The sequence below is a fragment of the Sinocyclocheilus grahami genome, unplaced genomic scaffold, assembly GCF_001515645.1.
Source record: "Sinocyclocheilus grahami isolate Dianchi unplaced genomic scaffold, SAMN03320097.WGS_v1.1 scaffold325.1, whole genome shotgun sequence".
Taxonomy (NCBI): domain Eukaryota; kingdom Metazoa; phylum Chordata; class Actinopteri; order Cypriniformes; family Cyprinidae; genus Sinocyclocheilus; species Sinocyclocheilus grahami.
In genome coordinates this window covers 573,747-598,141 of record NW_015505504.1, presented here as the reverse complement: position 1 = coordinate 598,141, position 24,395 = coordinate 573,747, and the positions used below count along the sequence as shown (strand labels likewise).

General features: G+C 36.9%; 2 protein-coding genes and 1 long non-coding RNA gene across 7 annotated transcripts in view; 1 reads left to right on the top strand and 2 right to left on the bottom strand.

Moving 5' to 3' along the window:
* LOC107602387 (uncharacterized) overlaps nt 1–6,923 on the top strand; it is a 26,029-nt gene extending 19,106 nt beyond the window's left edge. For all 4 annotated transcript variants that reach the window (XM_016294873.1, XM_016294872.1, XM_016294875.1 and 1 more), the window contains 2 exons: nt 2,850–2,975; nt 6,185–6,923. In XM_016294873.1, the coding sequence (XP_016150359.1) occupies nt 2,850–2,975; nt 6,185–6,475 (417 nt within the window). In that variant the 3' untranslated portion in view covers nt 6,476–6,923. The remainder of the gene's footprint in view (nt 1–2,849; nt 2,976–6,184) is intronic.
* A 767-nt stretch (nt 6,924–7,690) lies between these two features.
* On the bottom strand, nt 7,691–18,688 carry LOC107602386 (tyrosine-protein phosphatase non-receptor type 23-like). 2 transcript variants are annotated; one of them, XM_016294870.1, is made up of 20 exons: nt 18,439–18,688; nt 15,976–16,050; nt 15,724–15,851; nt 15,543–15,619; nt 15,399–15,448; nt 14,211–14,342; nt 14,018–14,098; nt 13,785–13,910; nt 13,641–13,688; nt 13,368–13,424; nt 13,221–13,279; nt 12,891–12,970; nt 12,649–12,763; nt 12,469–12,534; nt 12,106–12,245; nt 11,554–11,859; nt 11,280–11,434; nt 10,985–11,136; nt 10,701–10,880; nt 7,691–10,449 (listed from the first exon to the last, which is right to left on the bottom strand). In XM_016294870.1, exons 1-20 carry the CDS (start codon nt 18,520–18,522, stop codon nt 8,946–8,948), a joined length of 3,615 nt encoding a protein of 1,204 aa, XP_016150356.1. In that variant the 5' UTR covers nt 18,523–18,688; the 3' UTR covers nt 7,691–8,945. The 2 variants fall into 2 exon arrangements, with proteins under 2 accessions (XP_016150356.1, XP_016150357.1); XM_016294871.1 differs by lacking the exons at nt 15,543–15,619; nt 15,724–15,851; nt 15,976–16,050; nt 18,439–18,688 and having other exon boundaries at nt 14,211–14,341; nt 15,399–15,449.
* A 3,837-nt stretch (nt 18,689–22,525) lies between these two features.
* Nucleotides 22,526–24,395, bottom strand: part of LOC107602370 (uncharacterized) — a 4,834-nt gene continuing 2,964 nt past the window's right edge. Inside the window, exons 2-3 of the long non-coding RNA XR_001611026.1 lie at nt 23,033–23,110; nt 22,526–22,932 (exon numbers count right to left, since the gene is read on the bottom strand). This is a non-coding gene — a long non-coding RNA (uncharacterized lncRNA). The remainder of the gene's footprint in view (nt 22,933–23,032; nt 23,111–24,395) is intronic.

The window sequence follows — 24,395 nt, the reverse complement described above, 5'->3', positions numbered from 1 at the left end:
CAGGAAGGGGGCCAACACTTTTTCACACCACTGTGTGTATATATATATATATATATATATATATATATACACTATTTGTATCAAATATTTAATTGTGCATTTCCTGTTACATGTAGATTAACTTTGCCATCATCTGAAACCCAATTAATCTTGAAGTTAATCTTTAAAAACAAATAATAAAAAATATAGAAAATCTCTAATATAATATTTTAAATCTTTTTTTATACTGTATGTTATAAGATAAATTGTCATAATTATGATATTGAGTTGAAATTATGAAAAGTCCTGTGTGATACATAAATTCATTTGTAGTTTTTTTAAATTATTTAAGTTTGTAATGGGCTATTTTTTTATTTATTTGTTTATTTATTTGTTTTAGAGAATATAGTAAAATGATTGGAAATAAAAGCTGGAAATATTTAACATCTTATGGAAATGAAACTTAATATTGATGAATCCCTAATTAATCTCAGTAGTGATTTACAAAAATAACTGCCTTTGATTATCATGGCATCGACAGCATATGAACAGATGGATGAAACAGGGGAGGAACATTTCAACTTTGTGTTTGAGAAAAGATTCTTTATCTGTGCTCTCATCTGGATGTCATCTTTCAGAGTAGATTACCATAAATAAATGTTCCACAAACAGACTCCAACCTATGAGCATATAACATTTGATCTTTAATGAAGGACCAAACAGTGGTCTTACTGCTATTTTCACCTGTTACCCTCCAGTACCTGGTGAACCTTGAACTTGTCAGATCCAGTTCTCTAGCACTTTAATTTTGGCCATTTATTTATTCTGAGGTGAAACTAAAACCTAGTCTAGTTTCTGATAATCTTTTGATTATGTGGGGGTTGTATTGCCTGCACAAATGAAATTTCTTCACCTCATTCAACTCCGGTCCATTCCCCAAGTGATCTCATAGTGGAAGAGACTCTTTTATGATTAAAAGAGTTTGAGTGCAACAGGGAGGAGAAATAGAGCAAGACTGAGATGAGGCAAGAAATGAGGGATGATTGATGACAGACAGACCAGAGACGAAAGAGCTATGAAAATATCCCTAGGTGACTTTGTTTACTTGTGAGTTGTTGGCTTGTTTTATTGCCTCTGGGGAGAATTTATGACATTTTTCATCTTCTCTCTCTTAAGAATGAGTAATTTACACATGTCTGATTTCAGCAGCATGAATAGTCTTCTTTTCTTTCCTCCCCATGGCATGTACAATCACTGCCTTTGTGGTTTCAAAAAGGGATATCACAGGTAGCAAGTTGTTAAAAAAAGCTTTGCTTTTAAGCAACTTGTTGTAATGCCTAGCATTAGCAAATAAGACAGGCTCACAGCAGTAAACATTGTGTGGAAAACACCAATTTAACAAGTATTGCTTAATGCCTTATGAATAAGCAAGGCTTACTGTTAGTGCCATAGTATCCAGTTTATGTAACCTCTGTGCTTATAGTGTGTTGATGTCTCTTGCTAAATAGAAAAAACTGCAGATATCCCTTAAAATTTCTGGTTGTGGATCAGTTTATGCTTTGAAATGTACCATTTACTCCACTCAGCTGTGAAGTAAAAACTGAATCCAGATCCATGCGCTCACCTCATGAACAGTTTTGTTTCTGGTATGGTGCTCCTGGGCCTTGTTTACAACTGGTATTAACATCCGGTGATCCGACAAGCAGCTTGAGCTGTAAACTGCATTCAGTGCATCTTGGAAATGCACTCAATCTTCACATATGGAAGCCTATTTCCGCCACATAACAAAAGTCATTATGAGAAAAAAAATTAAGTGGACATACTAAGAATCTCATAATTGACTTTTGACCTTTGATCTCCTAACTGTGACTTAATTATGAGAGAATTATGGTGTTAAATATGAGCGAGTCAAATGTGTATAAAGCCAAAAATGACACACCAAGTCAATAATGAGATATTAGGTAATTATTATGAGATCAAAAGTCAAAGTTTATATGCTATCTCACAGTTGATTTAGTATGTCAGTTTTGACTTTCAAATGGATAATTATGTCTTGGTGTTTTAGTCTTGACATTTGGCATATTTTTGAATCGTTCATAAGTCATAATTATGAATTAAAATGTCAAAACTGACATACTAAATCATTCTTGAGATGGTATGCCAATTTTGACTTTTAATCTCATAATTATGACTTAGTATCTCATAATTCACTTGGTATGTCAGTCTTAACATTTGGCATCATTTTGACTATCATTATTGACCAAGACAATTATGAAATCAAAGGTCAAAAAATGTATATTCTACGTCAATTAGGAGAAAGCTAAAATTCTGGCAAAAGTCTTATGACAGAAGTCAAAATTATGGCAGTCAAAACTGAGATGGTCAATTATGGCATCTCATAATTGACTTATTTTGACTTTTCATAATTGATTTACCAAAGCATGATTTTTATTATTAATATGAATTATTTATTTGTTTTTTGGCATTGGAAATGGGCTTCCAAACAGACAATTTAAGTCAGAGACTGGCTGGCATAATGCATAATTGCTATAAAACTAGGGGCTCACCTAAATATGGAAATTTTATTATTTACTCTCCCTCATGCTATTCCAAATCTTTTTTTTATGTGTTTTACTCTGTTTTTTGAAAACTTGGTCATTAGGGGGCTGTCAAGCTCCAAAAAGCACTACAGCTATCAGAAATAGTCCATATGACCGTTATGCACTGATAGCTTTGTGTGTGATTGCATTGGAAGTGGTCACCGGAGACACATTTGAGATCTTAATGCCAGGTGTAAAAGGTGGAACATTGTTACATTGTTACTTTTTTCCCTTCATTGTCATCTTGTATGTATGTGTGTTACTCCACAGGATTGCACTTGCAAAGAAGAGCCATGCAAATGTCCCCCTAAAGAGGACGAGTCTTTGAACAACCAGAACTCGCTCACGTCAAAACTGGAAAACGACGAGGCTGCAACAGAAGACAATGCGGAGGAGGTAAAATCACTGCAGAACAACGTGTAGTAACACCATTTTGCCACAGGCTGGCGCTGTGACTGTAGCAAGACACATTTTTGACACCTTGAAATGACTAAAATTCCCTAATTAGTGGACTAAACATTGACATGGCACTCTTCCTTGCACTCACCTCAAGATGACTCAATGTGGGCTTCAAAACAAACAAAACACTGTACTAGCATGCTAGCTTTTGCTTGTACTCTGTCATCACACGGTGGAGTTCCTACCGCCAGAGTACCATACCAGCACATTGGCGTTGCCACATTCACCTTGTCCTTGCTTGCTGTCACTGCTGATGTCACGCTGCATTCTGTTATGTCAAGCTTTTTGATGCTGTGTTCCTCTAAGTCATGCTACGCTATGAAACACTTCACCCCACAACCCAAAGGTTTAGCCTCCAGGTTTTCAACCTTTGACCTTCAGTCCTCACTGTTTTGTCGTCTCTGAACTCCTGTCTGTCCTGCCTTACTCAAGTCAGCATGCATTGGTGTTCTTTGGTACAAAAGAAACCGTCTGTGGGAAATAACGTAGCTATTTAGACTGTGTAAAAAAAAAAAATTCTGAGATTGGTATGTTTGTTGACTTATTCAGTGCGTATGTCTAAATATATATATATATATATATAATATATGTGCCCCTTTACCACAAAACCAGTCTTAAGCCACTGGGGTATATTTGTAGCAATAGCCAAAAATACATTGTATGGGTCAAAACTATTGATTTTTCTTTTATGCCAGAAATCATTAGGATATTAAGTAAAGATCATGTTCCATGAAGATATTTTGTAAATTTCCTACTGTAAATATATCAAAACTTAATTTTTGATTAGTAATATGCATTAAGAACTTCATTTAGACAAATTTAAAGGCGATTTTCTCAATAGATTTTTTTGCACCCTCAGATTCCAGATATTCAAATAGTTGTATCTCAGCCAAATATGATAACAAACAATACATCAATGAAAAGCTTATTTATTCAGCTTTCGGATGATGTATAAATATCAGTTTTGAAAAACTCACCCTTATGACTGGTTTTGTGGTCCAGGGTCACATATATATATATATATATATATATGTATATGTATGTATGCATGTACAAATACTGCTTAGATTAATATTTATTTGCAGTATCATAGTTTTAATGCTCATTGTGTCTTGAAACTAATTGATTTCTAATTATTTTGGTGTATTTAAATTTTTTTGTACTTTTTTTTTTTGCAAATGGGAATAAATAAAGGCATAAAACACTTTACCAGTACACGATTGAGTGCCAGTGTATTCCTGAACCCCACTGCTCCTGTTTTGACTCCTTTTCACTCTTTCACTGCGCCTCCTCACTCTTTTGCTTCGCTTCTGTGCATGGCTTTAGCGTTCCTCGGGTACTGCTAACCATACAGGACATTTCACCCTCATATCACTGCTTTTTTGTAGGACTATAGGTTGACTTTACATATTTGGGTTTGCATAATTTAGACAAAACATGAATATTTTTTGCTGTCCATTCTGGTTGTGAGTTGGCAAAGGGAAATTAACAAAATGGCCACAAAGCCATATATATCATAACTAAATGTAGAACATGTCACTGTTCATAAGTAACAATTTTCCTCTTTCCAAAATGATTTTTTAAAATGTTTTTTTTTTTACAATTGTTTGCATTTTTACAAAATTAGTTTTATATTTAGATAATATTTAATACACTCTAAAAAATGCTGGGTTGTTTCAACCCAATGTTGGGTCAAATATGGACTAACCCAACTGTTGGGTTAAATTTTGGTTACATTTTTAAATTAGCTTTTTAACCCAACAGTTGGGTTAGTCCATATATTTGACCCAACATTGGGTTGAAACAACCCAGCGGTTTTTTAGAGTGTACCGTTCAAAAACTTGCGGTCTGTAATTTATTATTTTTTTAATTACTACTATTCAGCAGGGATGCATTGAATTGGTCAGATGTGACAGAATTTTACATTTGTTACACAAAACTTATTTCAGATAAATGCTGTTCTTTTGAACTTTCTATTCATAAGAGTATTCATTTAAAAAACCATACAACAACAAGTTTCCATAATATATGCACCACAACTGTTTCCAGCAGTAATGATAAAAATACATTTCTTGAGCAGCAAATCAACAAATTAGAATGATTTCTGAAGGAGAATGTGACGCTGAAGACTGGAGTAATGTCTGCTGAAAATTCAGCTAAATTAATTTGTGTAAAATGTTAAAAATGGAAAAGATGTTATTTTAAATTGTACTAATAATTCACAATATTACTTTTTGTACTATATTTTGGATCAAATAAATGCAGCCTTGCTAAGTTTAACACTTTCAAAAACATAAAAAATCTTACTGATGCCAAACCTTTGAATGTGAATATAGAAGAACTTTAACTTAGCTTTGATGTGCTTAGTTGCTTGTTGAGTCTTGCATCACTCGATAGATTTACTCATAAATTAGCATAAGAATTCTGTCCATAAACTGCCAAAATGAGATGACGCTACAGTAGTACCTAAGTTTCCCACCTAAGTGCAACACCTGAAGTTTGAAAAGCTGCTTTCCTCTGAAAGTTTATCCAAAGAGCAGAAACTGAGCTTTTGAATCGAATCTGTTAAAGAATTGAATTACTGATGTAAGAATTAAACATTTAAATTTCATTTGGTGACTAATACCAGATGTTTGCATAGCAATTATGAGCATACCAGATCAGAACTAGCGGGCACTCAGTCTAGTAAATTTGACAGCGGGAAATAAGGTATTACAAAGGCCTTGAAAAGATTAACCTTGCCCTCTACTTAATACAGAGCGCAAATGAAGTACAATCCTTTGTTTACTCCAGCTTACGTATACTTGATAATAAGAGATCAATTCCTACAAGCTGATTACTTGCTCATGCTCACCTCATTCACCGCTCGTAGTTTGTGCCAGGTTGGTGTCAACACTCAAATCACTCGATAAAGTTCACAAAACAATGACCTAATGGTTTTCTCTATTCACTCTTAATTTAAATAATTTTTTGGTGCTGAATGGAGTTATCATCAACAATTTATGCAATTTAAATTCTTTATACTTTCTTGCCTTTTCTTTATGAATGGGTTTGTCAATCTGTGTTGTACTGTATGTGCTTTTTTTATTCCTGTTTGTGTTGTTATGCTTGTGCACTGTGCCTTTGTTATGTGTGTGTGTGTCCAGGGTGGTGTGACCATCGACTTAGAGTTGCTTCTCCCCAAAGAGGCGAAAATACTCCCAGAGACAAGCCCCCCACTGCACTACAACGTCTTTCTCTACAAGCTCCCCAAATCCCCTAAAAAGTCCCCTGTGCTGCGCCAGCCTCCTGGCAGATCTGTACAGGGGAGGCCTCTGTCCCAGCTCTGCCCCAGACGCAGCTCCGAACCCAGCTACAGCCCCATTAGCACGCGTTCCCTACCGGGAGTCCTGTCCGGCTCATCCAGCCCTCACCTGGGCACGGCCTACACACCTTAACATGAGTAATGTACAACAAAACAAATGGCAAATTTATCCTACATGAGACTCCACCGTGAGAAATTTAAGACACTGATTGGTAATGAGTGAAAGTCTTGTGGATGAACAAGACATGAATTGGGATGCAGTTTAAAAGCATTGGCCTTTACCGAAACAAAATCACTCAGCAGCACAATAAAGGTTAGTAGATGATAAATGGTGAGATGAATTAGCATTGTTGCGCAACATGAGTATAAAGGGAAAATAAGTCGAGAAACTGTTAATTTGGTGTTACAGACAAACATGGATGTCATATGTGTTATGGTGCCATGTTTTATGTTGTATTTTGTCAAACAGCACATTCATATTCATACACATGCATTCACAAAAATGATGGAACCTGTAAACATTCAGGGCAAACAAACTTGATGATTATTATTATTAACAAGGTGCTTTTTGTGTTTTTAATGTTAGATTAATACTTTCACTGAGAATAAAGAATTTTAGAATTGTTTAGATCTGACATTGTTTATTGTTGGTTCCTTGGACAAAAATTTGGTCATTTTTTAAATGAAAATAAAACAAATTAAGTTGAGGTTGCTAATTTCTAGCAAAGCCCTGATCCCAAATGTGGGAAGAAGAAAAAAGAAAATCAATGTAGAAAAAATGGGAAATGTCACTTGGATCTTTCCTGAGCCTAGTCCTGAGAATGTTTTTTCTATATTTTTTCTCTCTACAATTTTTCTCTCCTGAAAAACTTCTCTCTCACAAAAAACTTTTTTCTCTTCCAAAGAACATTTTTTTCTCTCCAGTCCCCCCCCCCCTTCAATGTAGAGTGTTATTCTGCTCAAGCCAAAACCATCTTATGAAGAAAAACTGGGTCAGTTGCTCTCCCAGCGTTCACTTCATCAAAGCAAGTCAAAAGCAAGGGCTGGCGTGCATAGACTGCTTAAATAAAAGACTGTCTCGGAAGAGTAAAAGGCTCTTGAGTTCACTACTAATACAAAAAGATTTCTGACTAGCAACAAACATATTGTGCATGTATTATGTTTGCCATTTTCATGTTGACATGCAACAAGATACATCAATACTAGATTCCAGCGACTACTCATTACGCAGTGTGCACTTTGTGACCTATCCTAATCATCCTCTTTATGACCCATTTATGAATACAGTTTGAGAGAGGAAAAAAATGTGTAATAGACTTAAATAGTCTCTCCAAAAGACCTGACTAAATATGAGCATCCCCGTTTTATTTACAGATATTTACTGCAAAATGTACGTGTAGTAATTCAGTTTTTTTGTGCCTGAAGCAAATGAAGCACATTGATTTAATTCTAGACAACTCCAGTAACCCATGCAGAAAAAGGGACACATAACAACACACTCATAATAGACAGTCCTACATCGGAACACAACCAGACACTGCCATCATATGGCCATATTAGGGAAGTGGTGTATTTAACAATGGTGCATTAGCACACAACAGCCTGTTTATTGTATGATACTCTATAATCTGTTATATTGGTTATATTTTGTATGCTGTATTAATAGGAATACATACCACAAAACTTGCAGGAGGAATCTGCTCTAGAGGACAGAGCCTCAGACTAGTGAAAATTCACCATTCACAAGAAGGACCCTAAAAACAACACTGGTGTGACATGGGGAACAAACCCAAAGTACTGGCTTGAATGCCACTGCAATGGGGAGAGACCTGAAGATTGTTCACAGATGTTCCCTATACCGTTTTACCAAGCGTTACAAGACCAGGTGCGTGGAGCTGATAACAATTTTCCATAAAGGTAGACGTGTAAACGCATTTTGAAGTTTCAACTACTTTAATTTTGAATTTTAAACAGAAGCAACATCTCCACATCAGACAGTGCTGCTAGTCTTCGGTCAAAACACAGTTGTCCCTTTTTTATTATTACAATTTTATGTTATGTATACAGAGCTAAAATAAAGCTTTATTTATACTTTAGAAAATTATATGTAAGAACTAGAAGAGCATTTGTATCAAAACGTTTTTGAAACAGTGGAAAAGACATCCTAACATAAAGAACCATAATCACCTCTTACTCATCATCACTGTTGTCATCATTCTCACTACAGTGCAAACTAAAGTGCTATTTAAGAATAGAAATACATAGAGTGAAACTGTACACAATATTAGAGGACTGCATAGAATTACAATGCAAAATAATTTTTCTATTTGCTTGTAGTACATTTGCAAAGCCATAGTGTGTAATTACAGGTACAGAGAGTACAGTGCAATTTTGTGTTAGTACTGGTCATGTAAAAAAAGCAAGTATTAGCGTGTGTTCAGGCATCAGATCCTGTGTTGTGGCCATAAAGGATCCAAATCACCAAGATCATCTTTTTTTGGCACCCCCTGTTGACTGTTGTCATTTTAAATTGTGGTCTACATGGTATCCTGTCTACCATTGACTGCATATTCACATTTGTTTGTATGGGAATCGGTTTGGGACTAAATGCTGAGATTATCCACCTTGTTCTGAATAGAATCCAGACTCATAGTGGAGTCAGAACTTATCTTGTCAGTCGACACAGCACTTGATGTGGTTTGTGGCTCTAAATTCTGACTCACTAAAGAAGAGGACGGCAGATCAGGTCTAGGAGTGGAGATCTGGTTCTGGGATGAAACCTGAACAGGAGATGGAGTCGGTATTAGGGTGCTGCCAAGTGAAGGTGGAACTGGATTGTCCATCACTGGGGCAACTGCTTGTCCAGATGATGAGTGAGCCACATTTTGAGGGCCAAGTATTTGGCTTTGACCAGAAATGTACATGGGTTGTCCCCCGGGTCCATTAAACATGGTGTTGAATTGAGATGGAATGATCTGTTGGCCCGTAGGTTGTTGGCTCATGTGTGTTGGTGCAAATGAATACACATTGCTTTGTGGTGGTACAGCTCCTTGCATTTGGGGCTGACGAGGACCAAAAGGAACTTGGGAATTTTGGCTCAAGGGTGCATGTGGAAAAACTTGGGACCCTGGATGTACTTGGTGGGGCGCAGGAATTTGTTGCAGTTGGGAAGACGGAAAAGATGTGGCAGCATAACCCATGTAAGGCTGAGGCCTGTTTTGTGGAAGTTGTCCGGGGTGGAACTGATTGGAAAGAGTGGACTGAGGCTGAGCTTGCCCTGGAATGAGGGCACCCTGTGGATGGGGCACTGTCAGTTGGCCTGGTGGACCAAGCTGGGGTTGGGTATGTGGAAGTAATGCTGGTCGGTAATCTGAAGGAAGGCCAGACTGTTGCTGTGCTTGGCCTGGCATTGGAGGCTGGACTTGCCCAGGTGGAAAGGGTGGAAGGATTTGCCCAGGAAATGCACTTATTGGTGTGGTTGAGGGGATGCTTTGTCTAGGCTGGGTTGTAAATCTTTGGCACTGTGCTCCCTGTATGACCTGCTGGACAGAGGAAGACTGAGGCATGCCAGTTGACATCTGCTGCCCAAAAGAGTTTGGCAAGGATACTTGCGGTCGTCCTGGTAAACCAGGCCTAATTAAATTTTGGGGAATTTGTCCCATTTGTGGAGGCACAGAATAACCCCCTGTAACAGCAATTGGACCACCGTGAGCTTGCTGCCAGAGAGCTGGATTGTACCCTTGAGCAGGCACCTGTGGGGAGGCCTGGCCATAAGGTGCCAGTGGGAGATGGTTGGCCAACTGCCTGAGCTTTGGATCTGTAGTGGGTAACTGCGGGTTTGGAAACTGAGTTGTCGGAAAAGGGCTTGCCCCTTGTGGCCAGCTAACAGGGGTTCCACCATGAGGAACAGGATTGTAAAGTACTGAACCTCGGGGCAAATTCAGATTTGGAGGGAGGCTTCGTAGTTCTTGTGGAAGATCTTCAAAAGAAGCAACAGAAGGACCTATAGATTCAAGACTGGAAGGGCCGGACATATGACCAACAACTTTCTGGCCGACCACAGGCTTTCGGGCGGCAGGTCTAGGAGGTGGCCCTTTTCCGATCTCCCTGCAGGTAGTATGTCAGACAAGCATGTAGTGAGAAAAATGGAAGGAATTTGACATGGAATATCTTTAGTATTGAGTGGTAATAGTCTACTAATGAATGATTTGAGCCGATACGTAGGTTGCAGATTCAATCTAAATAGAGGCTACCTACAATGATGATTTACTAAAATCTGAATCTTGTCTACTGCAAGTCATATCATCACATACAAAATCCACCCAAAATATCATATCCTTCCACCTGAGACAACTTACTTTTCCAGCAGGGCAACTCGCTCCCCCTCTCTGATTTGGCAATAGGACTTTGTTTTGTCCAACAAGGCGGAGGTCTTCTTGTCCAGATCCTGGTAAAAGTCTCTGCCCTCCTCAGCCTTCTTCAACAAGTCCTCATATGCCTCAAATGAGGCAATCAGAGCCTGCACAGTGCTGTTCCATCTTCATGACAAAATGAGATGATTACATACAATGCCACAATAACAGATACTAACATTTGAAATGTGAGTCTTTTGACTGAGATTTGAAAATACACAAACACATACTGTTGCTCTGTGAGCGTGAGTGTCTTGCGGACAGGGGCGTACTGCACATTGGCTTCTGTTAAGGCTTTCAGGATGTTATCTTGGGCAACCAAGTTCTGATCTATATATACCTTCAGCTGATCATATTTCTTCAACTGCTCCGCAAACAATGTCTGAAAGAAAATAGAGAAGGAAAGAGATATAACAGAGATTTTAAATTGTTGACTGGTCATTTGTCCTGCTTTTTCTTTATCTCTTTGTGTTGATCTGCTGTTTTGTTTGGTTTCATTTTGAGCAATTTCAGTAGTTCATTAACCTTGATCTCAGCACGATCTGTGGTTACAAGGACTCCAGTGATGTCATCTTTATGAATAAGGTCACGAAGCTGGCTCTCCAACGAAATCCTCTGCTTTCGCATTTCATCAACTTTGCCAAGAACTGTCTTAATTTTTTGCAGGGACGACATTTCATCTTAGAGGAAAGGAAAGAATCTTTAACAACTTTTGAATTAACTCACAACAGATTACTTCTATATATCTTTCCTCCTTCTAAATGCATACACAAGTGCATAAGGCAAGAAACACTTTTACCTTGACTGAGTTCTGGCTGGGGCAGGCTCTTTCTGAGTTCCTCAACAGATCCCTGTAACAGACGTATGTTTGGTATGTGCTGGTTCATGGCTTTGTGGAGCTCAGTGTTGGTGTTGATGGCTGCCTGATGAGCAGCCTCATATTTCTTCAGCTCTTTTTGGATATCCTGAAAGACTGCAGGCCTCGTCGGCAATCCCTTCTGCCCCACTACCTCCATCAAACTCTTCTCCCCAGCCTCATCTTCCTCAAGAGCACTACGGGCCTCGTCCAGAGATGAACCCACATCAGTATAAACATTAGATAGTGCTGCAACACACACATAATTGGATTTCATCAAATACATAAAAAAAAAATCTAACAATGATAGCACATAATAGGCATTTGTTGGGTATTTGTTCAGAATTATCATAGACACAACAGTTTACAATCATAGAATTTTTGTTTTAATGTTGAACTGACTGATTAAAAAAAAGAAATGTACTGCAAAATGACAGATTGCACATTATCACAAATGGAATGTTTTCCAAATTTTGTGTGTGGGTCTACTCTCACCTTGCATGGCCTGAACAAGGTTTTTGACAGTGTCCGGTCGTACACTGAGAAATGCACATTTTTCCAACAGAGCGTCGGGCAGAGATTTAAACATGTCTATTTTATACACAGAGTCATTGCTTAGAGACTCCATAAATTTCCTGCACAGAAAAGAAGAGAAAAGAGGAAAATATTTCAGCTACTGCACAAGCCTATAGATACACAGAGTAGATTTGCTTAGAGGTCAATTCACCAAAAATAGGAAATTCTGTCATTACTTGCTTATTATTCCTGGAAACCTGGATGGCTTTTTTTTTTTTAAGGGTGAGTATACCATGACAGAACATCCTTTTTTAGGTAAGTATTTGTTTTTGAGTAACTTACTCAAGGATTTGGTTTTTATCCTCTATTTTAGCCACAATGTCCCTAAGTAACTTCGCCTTCTCCTCACTAAGAGAGAGAGAGAGAGAGAGAGAAAGAAATAACGGTTACAAAACTTTCTACATAGACTTTTAAATGTTTAAACATTTATTAGTAAAGCATGTTACTGATGCACCAGCTGACCTGTAAAGGGATGAGGCCTCATGAGTTGCCATGGGGACAAGTTTAGAGAAGAGGTCAGGACCAGTGACACTTTGATCAGTTAGGCTCACAGGCAGGGGTTTCACCAATGATGCACCTGCGTGCCAGATGTTATAAGTACCAAAGGAAGCAAACATGAACAAAATTATTTTTAAATGTATTATATTTTATTATAATAATAATTTATTATAATTTTAAAAGAGATCTGTGAGCTGTTAGTATACCTTTTACTGCAGCCAACGTGTCCAGACCAGGCACAGACTCATGGTAAATGAAGTCATTTTCTTTCTTAGAGGAGTTATATCTGAAACAGAAAAAAAGTCCAGTGAAAATTATAAATACAAGTCCAGTGAAAATTACACACACACACTCACTCACTCACACACATTTCTCTTGCATTCTTGTTGTTGAGTGTCTACACACAACAGCATAACCTTAACACTTTTTAAGACTCAAATGTGAACTGGGTATTAGATTCTCCAAATGAAAACATATAACAATAATAGAATAATAATAATAATATATTAATAATAATAATATATTCAAAGTCTTACTTTCCACCAATCACATCCATTGTGAATTTCAAAGCTTCCTGTACAGATTCCAGTTGGCCCTGAAAAGGTCAATGAGTAAATATGTAAATGAGCTTAATAAACAATCGGGTTGTGTTTATCTGTGTGCGTGCGTTTGAGTATCTTTACCTTGCTCTGCTTAATTGCCTCATTAAGTTTGTCCAGAGAGGAATGAAAGTAAGCGACCTGTGGAGAAACAACAGATGGCATCACACTGCTATCAGAGGATATTACTCTCATATTCTACAGAGATGACGTTGAAGACCTCTTTTAAACGTTACAGCAAGTAATGTTTTTATAAAGTCATATTTCAGACAGTGAAACATAAACAAAACTATTACTTAACAAATGTTAAATCAAAAATTATAACGACAAAATGAACACCCACAAGCATATACTTACTGCTTCTCCATATTTCTGCTGTTCCTCTGACTGCTTTCCCATGTGTAACTAATGAAAATAAAATGATGTGTGGTTTATGAAAATAACCAACAAGTTTATGAAAATGCACTGATTTTAACTGCATGGTGAGTGTAGAGGTCTCACATGTGTGATAGCACTGAAGTAGCTGATCTTCATGCTGATGAGCTTTCTCCACTCTTTCTGAATCCTTCCTGGCACACATTCAGAATTATCCAACACCCTCAGACAATTCTTATAATAATCACACACCTGCAATCAGACTTAACCTTAGTGTTGATAATGGCAAGTGAGTGACAAGAGCTCTGTAAATCAAAGACCTGCGGTTATCCTCATAGACAAGCTTATGAACTTCTTACCTGAGCACAAATCTTTGCTATTAAATGACTCTTTCTGTTGTCTAGTAAAGTTTTCTCCAGGAGACACTCTTGAGCCTGGGCCTTCAGAGAGAAAGATAAAAAGGGTATAGAGGTTGCCCGAATCAAGTGGATTTTCCTAAGCAAGAAGTTGGAAATTAAAACGCAGCATTTGTGTGGTAGACTTTGTGTTTACCAGCATGAGGCTGATGTTGATTGAGAGTGCCTGGCTGCTCATGTCAGAGCTGTAGCTGTGATTAAAGTGGTCTCTGAGGTGAGTGAAAGCCCCGGCAGAACACTGGAAATGCGTACAGGACATTTTCATCCCCTTAAGACACCAACATGCAAGCACAAAAAAGGAGCAAATGGTTAGCATGAAAAATTCAAAAAAAAAAATGTATGTTTCCCAATTGCTAATTTATTTGTCTATCCATTTTTTTTGCCATACATTAAAGGCTATATTCATGGCTAAACTCGGTAATAATAAGATTTAAAATACTCCAAAGAACTATTTACAATATTTTAAGAATATAATTTTTTACAAAGAAACAAAAGTAAATAAAGAAAGAAAAATAACAATTATATACAATCATTCAACTGACATTTGATTAGGGCTGCACGATTATGACCAAAATCATAATTGTCGATTACTCCCTTGAAATTATAATTGCGATTATTAATTACGATTATCATTTTACATTGAATGATGTTTATACCATTGTTTGATGCAACTGCATGCTGTATTTTTATATGAAAATAAACAAGCTGAAAACACTCTAACTGAAAAACCTTTAGTGGTAATTTTAATTTTAAATTTTAGTAATTTTAAAACTAAAATTAAAATAACATGTAGAAAGAAAAAAACGCATCTTAAGCACGCAGAATAACATAAGTGGACTTTGAACGATTAATTGCCGCTTTGAACTATTACGTAATTGTGGCATCCATAATTGTAATCGCTATTAGAAATTTGATTAATTGTGCAGCCCTACATTTGATAAAAATTCTAATATTTTATTTAAAATGCCCATTAATGTACTTTGAGTAAAATGTTTTCTAGTATCATTTAAAGCAGGACATTCTAATAAAATATGTTTTACAGTCAAGGGAGACTTTACATGGGTTATTACTACTTATTTCTATTTTCAAAGTAAAACCAGCGGCTAGATATTTTATTTATAACTGGATTCACTTCATATAGTTTGTTATGGATATATTAATTCCAGTCCATTTGCCATTTTTTTAAACTACATAACTCGGTATGGTTTTAACATCAGATGTCGGTATTTGATATCCTGTCATTTTCAACTGTAGTGCTTTAGCAGCTTTATCTGCCTGTTCATTTCTTAATTGCAAATGTGAAGGTGTAAATGTGTATTTTCACCTCCTCAGATAGGCGGTTATCCACAGCTCCCAGCAGTGAGTGCAATGCACCTAAAATACATTAGAGGGACTGTTGATGAGTTAACAGGCAAAACAAATACAGTGATGCTTTTCTGTGCTAATGCTTTGATTGCATTTAACTCACCCAGGTTATACAGGACACAAGCCTGTTCATAATTAATATCCTCATGTGTGATATTCCTCCCTGAAAAGGCATCAGTCCTGCAAGCAGGAAAGTTATAATGACATGACCACCAAACATCTTGCATATCAACGGTAGCAAGTATGGTCTCATATCAAAATGAGCACCGATTGCAACATTTTACCATGTCACAGGCACTGCAGCCTCCTGGCCGGTTGCCATGAGAACACGACTCTGCAGAAAGTGCAGCTGACCACAGTATTTTCTAAGAGTGTTGCAGCCCTCAAAATCCCTCGGGATGTTTACCACACTCTGAGAATGAGAGAGATTTTCAATGCAATATTCATCAACCGTATTAAATTGCTTGCTAACTGCAACGATATGCCAGTGTGCAATTACATTTCCCACAATTCCACTGATGAGACCACTAACCGACCTGTCTAAGTTGCTCCAGCTTCTTCATCGCCTCGATGTAGTTCTCGGGGTTCTCACCATAGTTTATTTGAATGTACTGGGACAAAAGAGAGGAAAAAGCATGCTGTCATCTTTTTCTTACCATCATATACAATATAAAACATCACCATCAGACAACATCCTAGTGTTGGCTCAATGCAAATGTGTCAAAGTAAAGCTAGCAAATGTGAGGGAGGTCATTTGGTTTTCAAATGACCAGGTTACACAAGCCATATGCTTACAAGCACAAAGACCATGAGAAAATATCCATTTCATAACATAATAACTGCTGTTAAAGGGATCTATCATCAGTAATATAACCCTTGAAAACATTTGTTAAAAATGGCAGCTCCATGCAAAAGATGGCAATACAGATCTGAGTCATAACTGTTATACAGTGCATATACTGAGATTACATCTTAAATCATATTAAATACTTTATGAACACATAAAACGGAGTTATTGCGCAGAATTCCAGATGTTTCTTTATTGTTCACTTTAAACAAAATGTTTTCTTGAGAATACCATCTTAAGTGGTATAAGTGGCATTTTATAGCTTTTTAAATCTCTTTCAATCCTGTTAACTTTTTGTAAATATATACATATCCTCCTGAGACCCAGCTATGGAGTTTTTGCCTCTGTAGAGGACATTATATTTTAGTGAATTTCTCTGAGACCTCACATGTCACAGGCACCATGACCACTCCCTCTCCTTGGTTTTTAAAAATGGCTGACATTAAATTTAGTGATAAAATTATACATCCTTATGGAAATATGATAATATTTTGTAATTATAATTTAAATCTGATTAATTTTCTAATTGTTTGTCATAAATCAACATCTCAGGAAAATGTTATGGGGTTTCAAATCAAAATATGACTTCCTGTTATGAAACAGGACATTATTTCATACATGTCCACTGTAGAGGACACCAGGACTAAAAGCAGAAAAACTTTTATTTTTTAGAAAAACTGAGTCCTGGTGTCCTCTACAGAGGACATAGCATAACTTATGAATAAAATATAATTTTTCAAAAATGTTATTTTACCATTTTTTTCTTATGCTCTAAACAATGTAATGACATGAAAAAATACTAAATTCACAAAGCTTTTTATTTCTGGTTCTCAGGAGGACATATGTCATTCTTGAGACATGGGACAAAACAGGTCCAGCAAGGGTAACTGCTATTAGGTTTAAAAATAAAAATATTTTCAATTTTAAATGTCATGAGGGATTAATAATAGAATGTATTTAACACAATTATCACCTTCAATTAAATTTTCTCATTATTATACCAAATCTGTGTTTCGTAATGTCCTCTCACTACATCTAAAACAGTGTGTCCACAGAGAAGGGTTCAATCATTCATATGCAATAAAATGGATACAAATGTTTTTTTAATGATGAAAAAGAGCTTGTTTTATCAAAAGCAACACTTAATATCTCTTTTCCACGACATTCTAATTTATTGAGAGAACCTGTATATCAGTGTCAGACAGACTGTGCTAAGTTTTAGTTTTAGAATATTTTAAATCCTAATGTTAATATTTCCTTTGTCACAGCCATGATATGTCAACACCATCTTCCAATTTCTGAGGAAATTATTTGAAATATTTAGACAATTGTATTCTCCTGAAGCAGGTTCCATTAGCTTCTAGCATCAACAGAAAAAAATAAAATGGCTACTACATGAACTCCATTGGTTTTGTGAAAGAAATGCCAAATTTGTCAACACCGTCAGATGTCACCAAAAGATTTGGTGTTCCAATGATATATCAAAATACTTAAATGTGACTCTTGAATAAAAGCTTTATAAACAATAACATACTAACTGTTTGTTTTAATACAGTAATTGACTGATTCAATGTATTTGATAGTTAAAATGACTACAAATTCAGGTTTTCGTCACCTCCGTCAGTTGAATATTTTGATAATATTTCCTTATGATATTTTATGTGTGTTGTGGAATTGTTGGTCACATGTGAAAGTGTAATCTGTCTGCTAACACGAGAATGTGTTTTGAAATGTTAAAAACATCTTGAATGCTGTTAAATATAAAGCTGAAATTATATTACACAGTCCAAGGTAAAAAAAGCACATTTTGTTAAAAAAAAGTTGTAGCAAAGCATAGCTCAGTACATATAAGATACATAAATGTAGTTTCATTTGTCTGAGTACAAGGTTTTATTTCTTAAATTTTGCACCCTGTTTTGTCCCACTTCTCAAGAATGACTGAAAAAAAAAAATATATATATATATATATATAATACCCATACTTCTGTGTACGTGTACAGAAACGCTTCCTTAAATCACAACACGGACATATTAGTCATTTTAATAGCTTGAGAGCTCAAAGTGTGGTGCACAACAGGACGAGACCTCTCTGGAGCGGATCACTGGTCACGGTTGTGTAACGGCTGGATTAACGGGCCGCGGAGCGTCTCACCTGTCTGACGGTGGGACCGAACTGAAACTCTCCTGCTTCCTTCAGCTCCAGCCAAATCATCGGCATCCTGGGAACGGCCTCCATTTTGCCACCACGAAATACTATTTCAACTAAACACAAGTTCTCGGTGGTTTCATACAATCTGTGTTTTATTTCTCTAAAAAGACGAAAGTAATTAGGTATCGATTTGATCAGAAAACTTGACGTCCCGATCCGCCTCACGCGCCCATCTTTGACTCTTCTTCACAACAAATACGTCCCCGGAAGTGCGTCACCATTAATAAGCGATTTAGATTAACTTTATTACCTTGTTTGTCTCCAAATATGTTGATAACACTTACTCATTTTGTGGAAAATACTCAAACAAACAAACAAAAAAAACTTTAAATAATAACCAAAACATTACAATATTGATTTGGGCTCTCCAGAAATTACCCAGTCTCAAAGAAATAAATAGTAAAATCTTAAATAAATCTTAGTCTTTAAAAAGTAAGCTCTTTTAATATCGCTTAAATAAAAATAGAACAGGTGACATGATTTCATAATATACTTAGGTAAACGAGATTATTATACTAGTACTCATTCATATTGTCCTGCAATTCTTGTTCATTGAATTGACGCATTAAGTGTTTTTTATTTAAGTTTATTATTGTTTTACCCTCGTGTTGCATCTTTATACTGTGAAGAATTTTTATTGTCAATTGTTTTTCTCGTTTGAATTTAGGTTCTCTTTTTCTTTTTATTTCATTACTTTCTTTTTTATGCTATTGCTATTTATTTATTTTTTCTGGTTTATACTTTACTGTATATTCTATATTTTTTATGTAATTTGTATTGCCCTAGTAAGTTATGTTCGTTCCCCGTCTACCCTGTCATTCTCGTGAGGAGCAAACAAAGTAAGAAGCTAGTAGCTACATATAACAATAAAGCTCTTGAATCTTTACCCATTTTCATGCTGATTTCTATCCACTAGGTGGCAGCAGTGCATCAGTTTTCGTCAGTGTTTTGATTAGGCTTAATTATAATCAGCCATAACAGCGATTTATGAAGTTAAGAACATTCTCACAATGAAAACAAAACGACAAATATAACATTTGGAATGTCTGTGTGTAATATTTTGTGTGCTGTTGATAAACAGTACTCTCCCAGATACCGATCCTTTTTATAAAAAGCTGGTAGAAGGATATTTTAAAATGTTAGTTTAAAAATGCTAAATGTGTCAAATTTGAAAGGTGCACTATAGAAAATGTTCTCTTCCTTTCCTCTATAGGTCTCTAAAATGTTTTCTCATTAGCATTATGTTAGTCTCTTCTGACTGTAGATAAACAGTCTGATCAGACAGCAGATAATGATGGCGATGAAACAACATGACAAGCTCCATAGATCAAGATACAGGTACATAAGGCAGTACACAGGGAAAGGCCATAGGGAATCATGACTCTCTGCTCATGATTATTGGATGATTGTACATTGTAATGTGTGCTGGTTTGTCGGGGAAAACACATTCTTTAATATTAATAGATGCTAATGTGCCTAAGCAGAGAGCAGTGCATGTTGGGTAACACAGAAAGCGCCGGCCACAGGACTTCTCTTGGTTTGAGGTGGCAGGCAGCGCTGCATTAAACCCCCACCCTTCCTTCCAGACCTTTCTTTCCCTCTGTCATTCACAGAGTGTTATTTAATTATATGTGGATTTTGGTTTGCTATGCAAATTGTAGTTTATAATGCGTTTCTTGGATGGAAGAAAATGATGGGTTACTGAGTTATATGGGAGTGTATAATGATCTGAATGTGTGTGTGTGTGTGTGACAGCATGGTGCCAGGACACTTCTGAAAAACCACTCACACTCACCCACGACAAGGTCAGCTCCAGAGAAGCTGCTTTCAAAGGTCACCTTCTTCACACAATGTACATACATCAAATGAGATGAAAGAAAGGATTTCAGACAAATGATTGTCTTAAAATATATAATTTAATATGACTGAATTGACTTGATTCAATTAGATCCAGGGACCCGCAGGAGGTCACAAGTCAAATTTGAGAGAAAAACAACTTAAATGTAGTTTAACAGTAAGAAATACAACTCAAATGGACTCACTGTTGATGACCTCCTCAGTGGTTTCTACTCTTGACACACATGGACACAAGCGTGTCTCTTTGGCTTGTATCTCTTTCCAATCACATCTGGCAGAGGTGTGTGTGTGGTTGTAGAGGAGGGGTGCTGTGCTGAGCAGGTGTGTTTACAGGAGGGGGTGTGACTGCTGTGAGGTTTGGTGGAGTGATCAAGAACAATTTGGGGGGCGGAAATCTGGAGGGACAGGATGTGTGTGTGTTCAGAGGATTAGATTGGGAGATTGGCAAGGCGTTTGGCATTACGCTCTCACTGGGGTCCACACACACACACACACACACAGACCGCTAAACACTCTGCGGGGGCGCAGATGTCCCTTGGTTGGGGGGGCAGAGCCTGAATATCAAGACCTCACGGTGTCGGCGGGTTAAACAATGTGTTTGGTTGTATGCGCATATGTGTGTGTGTGTATGTGAATTGAGTACAAGCGAGTACCGCTCAAGCTTGATAAGACCGTTTTTATTTCAGTTCTGACATCAGGGAGTTCACTCATGCGACGATGGTACAGAGATTTAAAAAAAACTCTTTGCATTATGTATGTGTGCAGACAGCACAAAAACATTACTAGGTCAGGCATCTGTGTGAATGTGGGTTTGTGATGATTTATATGGGTTAAATCTTGATCGACCGCATCGTAAGAGCAGTTTGGCTTTAACAGACTCTCGATATGCTATAGCCCACATATAGTCTTGAACAAACCAGAGTTTTCATGGGTCTCATTTCATAAAACATGAAATGTTATGAATAGACAACTAAATGGCCAACATTCACATCTTATCTAAGAAATCCATCTTGATAGTTGTGAATTTTGATGGGGAAAACTAACAGCAGAGTAAATGGGAAGTTAAAGGGGTCTTATGATGCGATTTCAATTTTTCCTTTCTCTTTGGAGTGTTACAAGCTCTTTGAATTTGTGCAACGCATTTTATGGACAACAGTTTTTTGAACCTATAAGAGTACAAAGATGGCTGTGCACAAAAAAAAATAAAAGGGTCAATTCCGACTTTGCTTTGACAATCTGGCGCTTCTGAATCAGCGACTGTAAGTATGTTTTGTTATTAGTTTAAGTATTTGCTATTGACTGTTCAAATGTGGAGTTTTGCGCCGCGCAGAGTAACGCGTCGTGTGTGTGAGTGAGGGAGTGTGAGGGGAACAGGGTCCCATCACAGGAGAGTGAACTGCCTGTCAGAAATCATAGCACGTCAGCTGTCTTAACCGCGGCTTATGTACTGCATCAGCACTGTGTCTGTCACACGACTCTGTTGCCCTTTCGGGCTTGAACTGATGGTAAAACTAACAACATTATTAACTGTCTTGATATTTACTTTGAAAGCTGAAGCTCGCGATTATGGTAAGGGCCGTTACATTTCCGACGCGTGCTTGTGGTGTTCGGCCAATCACAATGCACTGGGTCAGCTGGCCAATCAGAGCAGACTGCACTTGTCAAAGGAGGGGGCTTTGTTGAAAATGACGTGTTTGAGAGAGGCGGGGCATAGAGGACCTACAATAATGTACAGTATTTGAAAAATAATGTGTTTTTTGAACATTAAAGCATGTCAACATATTCTGTTACACCAAATAATGATCTTTAAAATAGCATCATATGACCCCTTTAAGGAGAAATTAAAACTTGGTTGTAAAATGAAGGCTAGTGTGCACGGTAATGATGGTGACTCCAAACTGTAGTGCAAACTGGCAGCAGAGGAAGGTTTTCTGACTGAATAATACATGAATACAACATGGATTTTTCTCACTGTGGCACTGGGTGACTTTACAGTAGGTGTCTCCGGAGCACAGTTTAATTTAAGTTTATTGCCACATCACAGGCTATTTCATGGCAAAGATTATACATAAAAAAATATAGTAGAACACAAAATACAATAAATAAATAAATAAATGAAATACATTTCTATAAAAGATACTTTAAATGTACTTTTGAAAGAAATTGCAAAAGTTTTTCTGGGTCCATCTTATAAAACAAGTCCTTAAGAGTTTGTCCTGATAATAACCTTTGTCTCATGACATTAAATATTGGACAAACCAAAAGCACGTGTTTCACCGTCAAGTGAGTCTTGCAATATTGTCATTTTGGTGTATGACACCTTGTATACACAACTTGGTCATGCCTGGATTTAAAAGTATAAATCTACCTTGTTCCTACAACAGAATTTATTTCAAAAAGTTTATTATTTTGTCTCCTGAGCACAAGATACTACAGCTGAGCTTTGAAATTGTGCTTACCGTGTATTTTGATGTATAATAAACGTACAACAAAATGTTTATGCCATCCAGTATATGCAATGCAGCATGTAAACTGCACAGTGTAATGCAGAGCAGAAGTATCAGCAGAACATGTATTTGGCTTTAGGGACAAATGAAAAGGGCAAATGTACAAACATATTTCAATGCAAACAGTTTCTAAAGGATTTAAAAGTACATTTTGTGCATTCTGGTAAGTGTACCTTCAAGCCATGATTGGTGTCGTAAATGTTTCCCATCCTGCCTGGCATCTTTTTTCCTTTGAAAACTTTTGCTGGGTCCTGAGAGCAAGGAGACAAGTCCATTCATCCATTAACTATTCGAAAGGGCATACTGAGGTCAAGCTAAACTCTCCTATGAGACCATACAGGACAGTTACAGCTACTCGAAATGACTGACTTGAAATCTCTCGGAGAGGAAAGTGGTTCAATATCCAAAAATATATAGTGAGGGAGAAAAAAATGTAATCAGTTCCTAGCATCTCTGTGACAATTTTTAAAATATGGATCAAACAGGAAATGACTACACTACTGTTCAGAAGTTTAGGGTAAGTAAGATTTTTTTTTTTAAAGAATTTTTAAATCAAAACAAAAACAAATAACAAAAAAGTAACATTGTGAAATATTATTACAATTTTAAATGTGTTTTATGTTAAATTTATTTTACAATGTAATTTATTCCTGTGATGGCAAAGCTGAATTTTCAGCAGTCATTACTAGGGCTGTGTATCACCAGCAAAATCACGATACGATACGCATCACGATACAGAGATAATAGAATATTGAAGTGGAGATCGCTAAACTGCAAGCTAACCGGTGTTTTCAGGAAGCAAGCGCGTTTATCCACAGTGGAGAGAGCGCGTGCACATGGTTGCCAGGTTGACAAAGATAAGTAACACACTTAGCAGATATTTCCGTATTGCGCAAGTGGGAAGCTCTGTTTCGGGGATTACGTCTCTTCGTATCAGGCAGTGGTGTAGTCTAGTTTTTTGTAGTGAGTATACTGTGATTTTTTCCACCCAGCCTCATACTCACCCGTCTCAGAGCGACACCCCATAAGCACCATCACTAATGCATACCAGTTTGCATCTGAGAGCATTCTGAAAGACTGCTGGTGTGACATCATGTCAATTTTTTAATTTTTAAAAACATCTTTAAATTTCAAAGATGCTGAAACTGTTGTTCATGCGTTTATTACGTTGTGTCTGGATTACTGTAACTCCTTGTTTTATGGCCTACCCAACAAAGTCCTTAATTTTTTTTTTTAATTTACCAAAAAATCTGCCCACATCGTATGTCAGCTATCGTATTCAGTTTAACATTCTTGTTTTAGTTTTCAAGGCCCGTCATGGTTTAGCACCTTCTTACCTTTCTGAATGAATTCTCCCCTATGTCCCTGCCCATACGTTGAGATCGAGCTCTGAAAATATGCTTGCATTACCCAAATTCTGGCTATCTGCATTTCCGCTGTCAAGCTCTGGAATAAACTACCACAAAATCTCTGTGTTGTCTCTTCACTCCAGACCTTTAAAACTGCTCTCAAAACTCACCTATTTACAATGTTTCT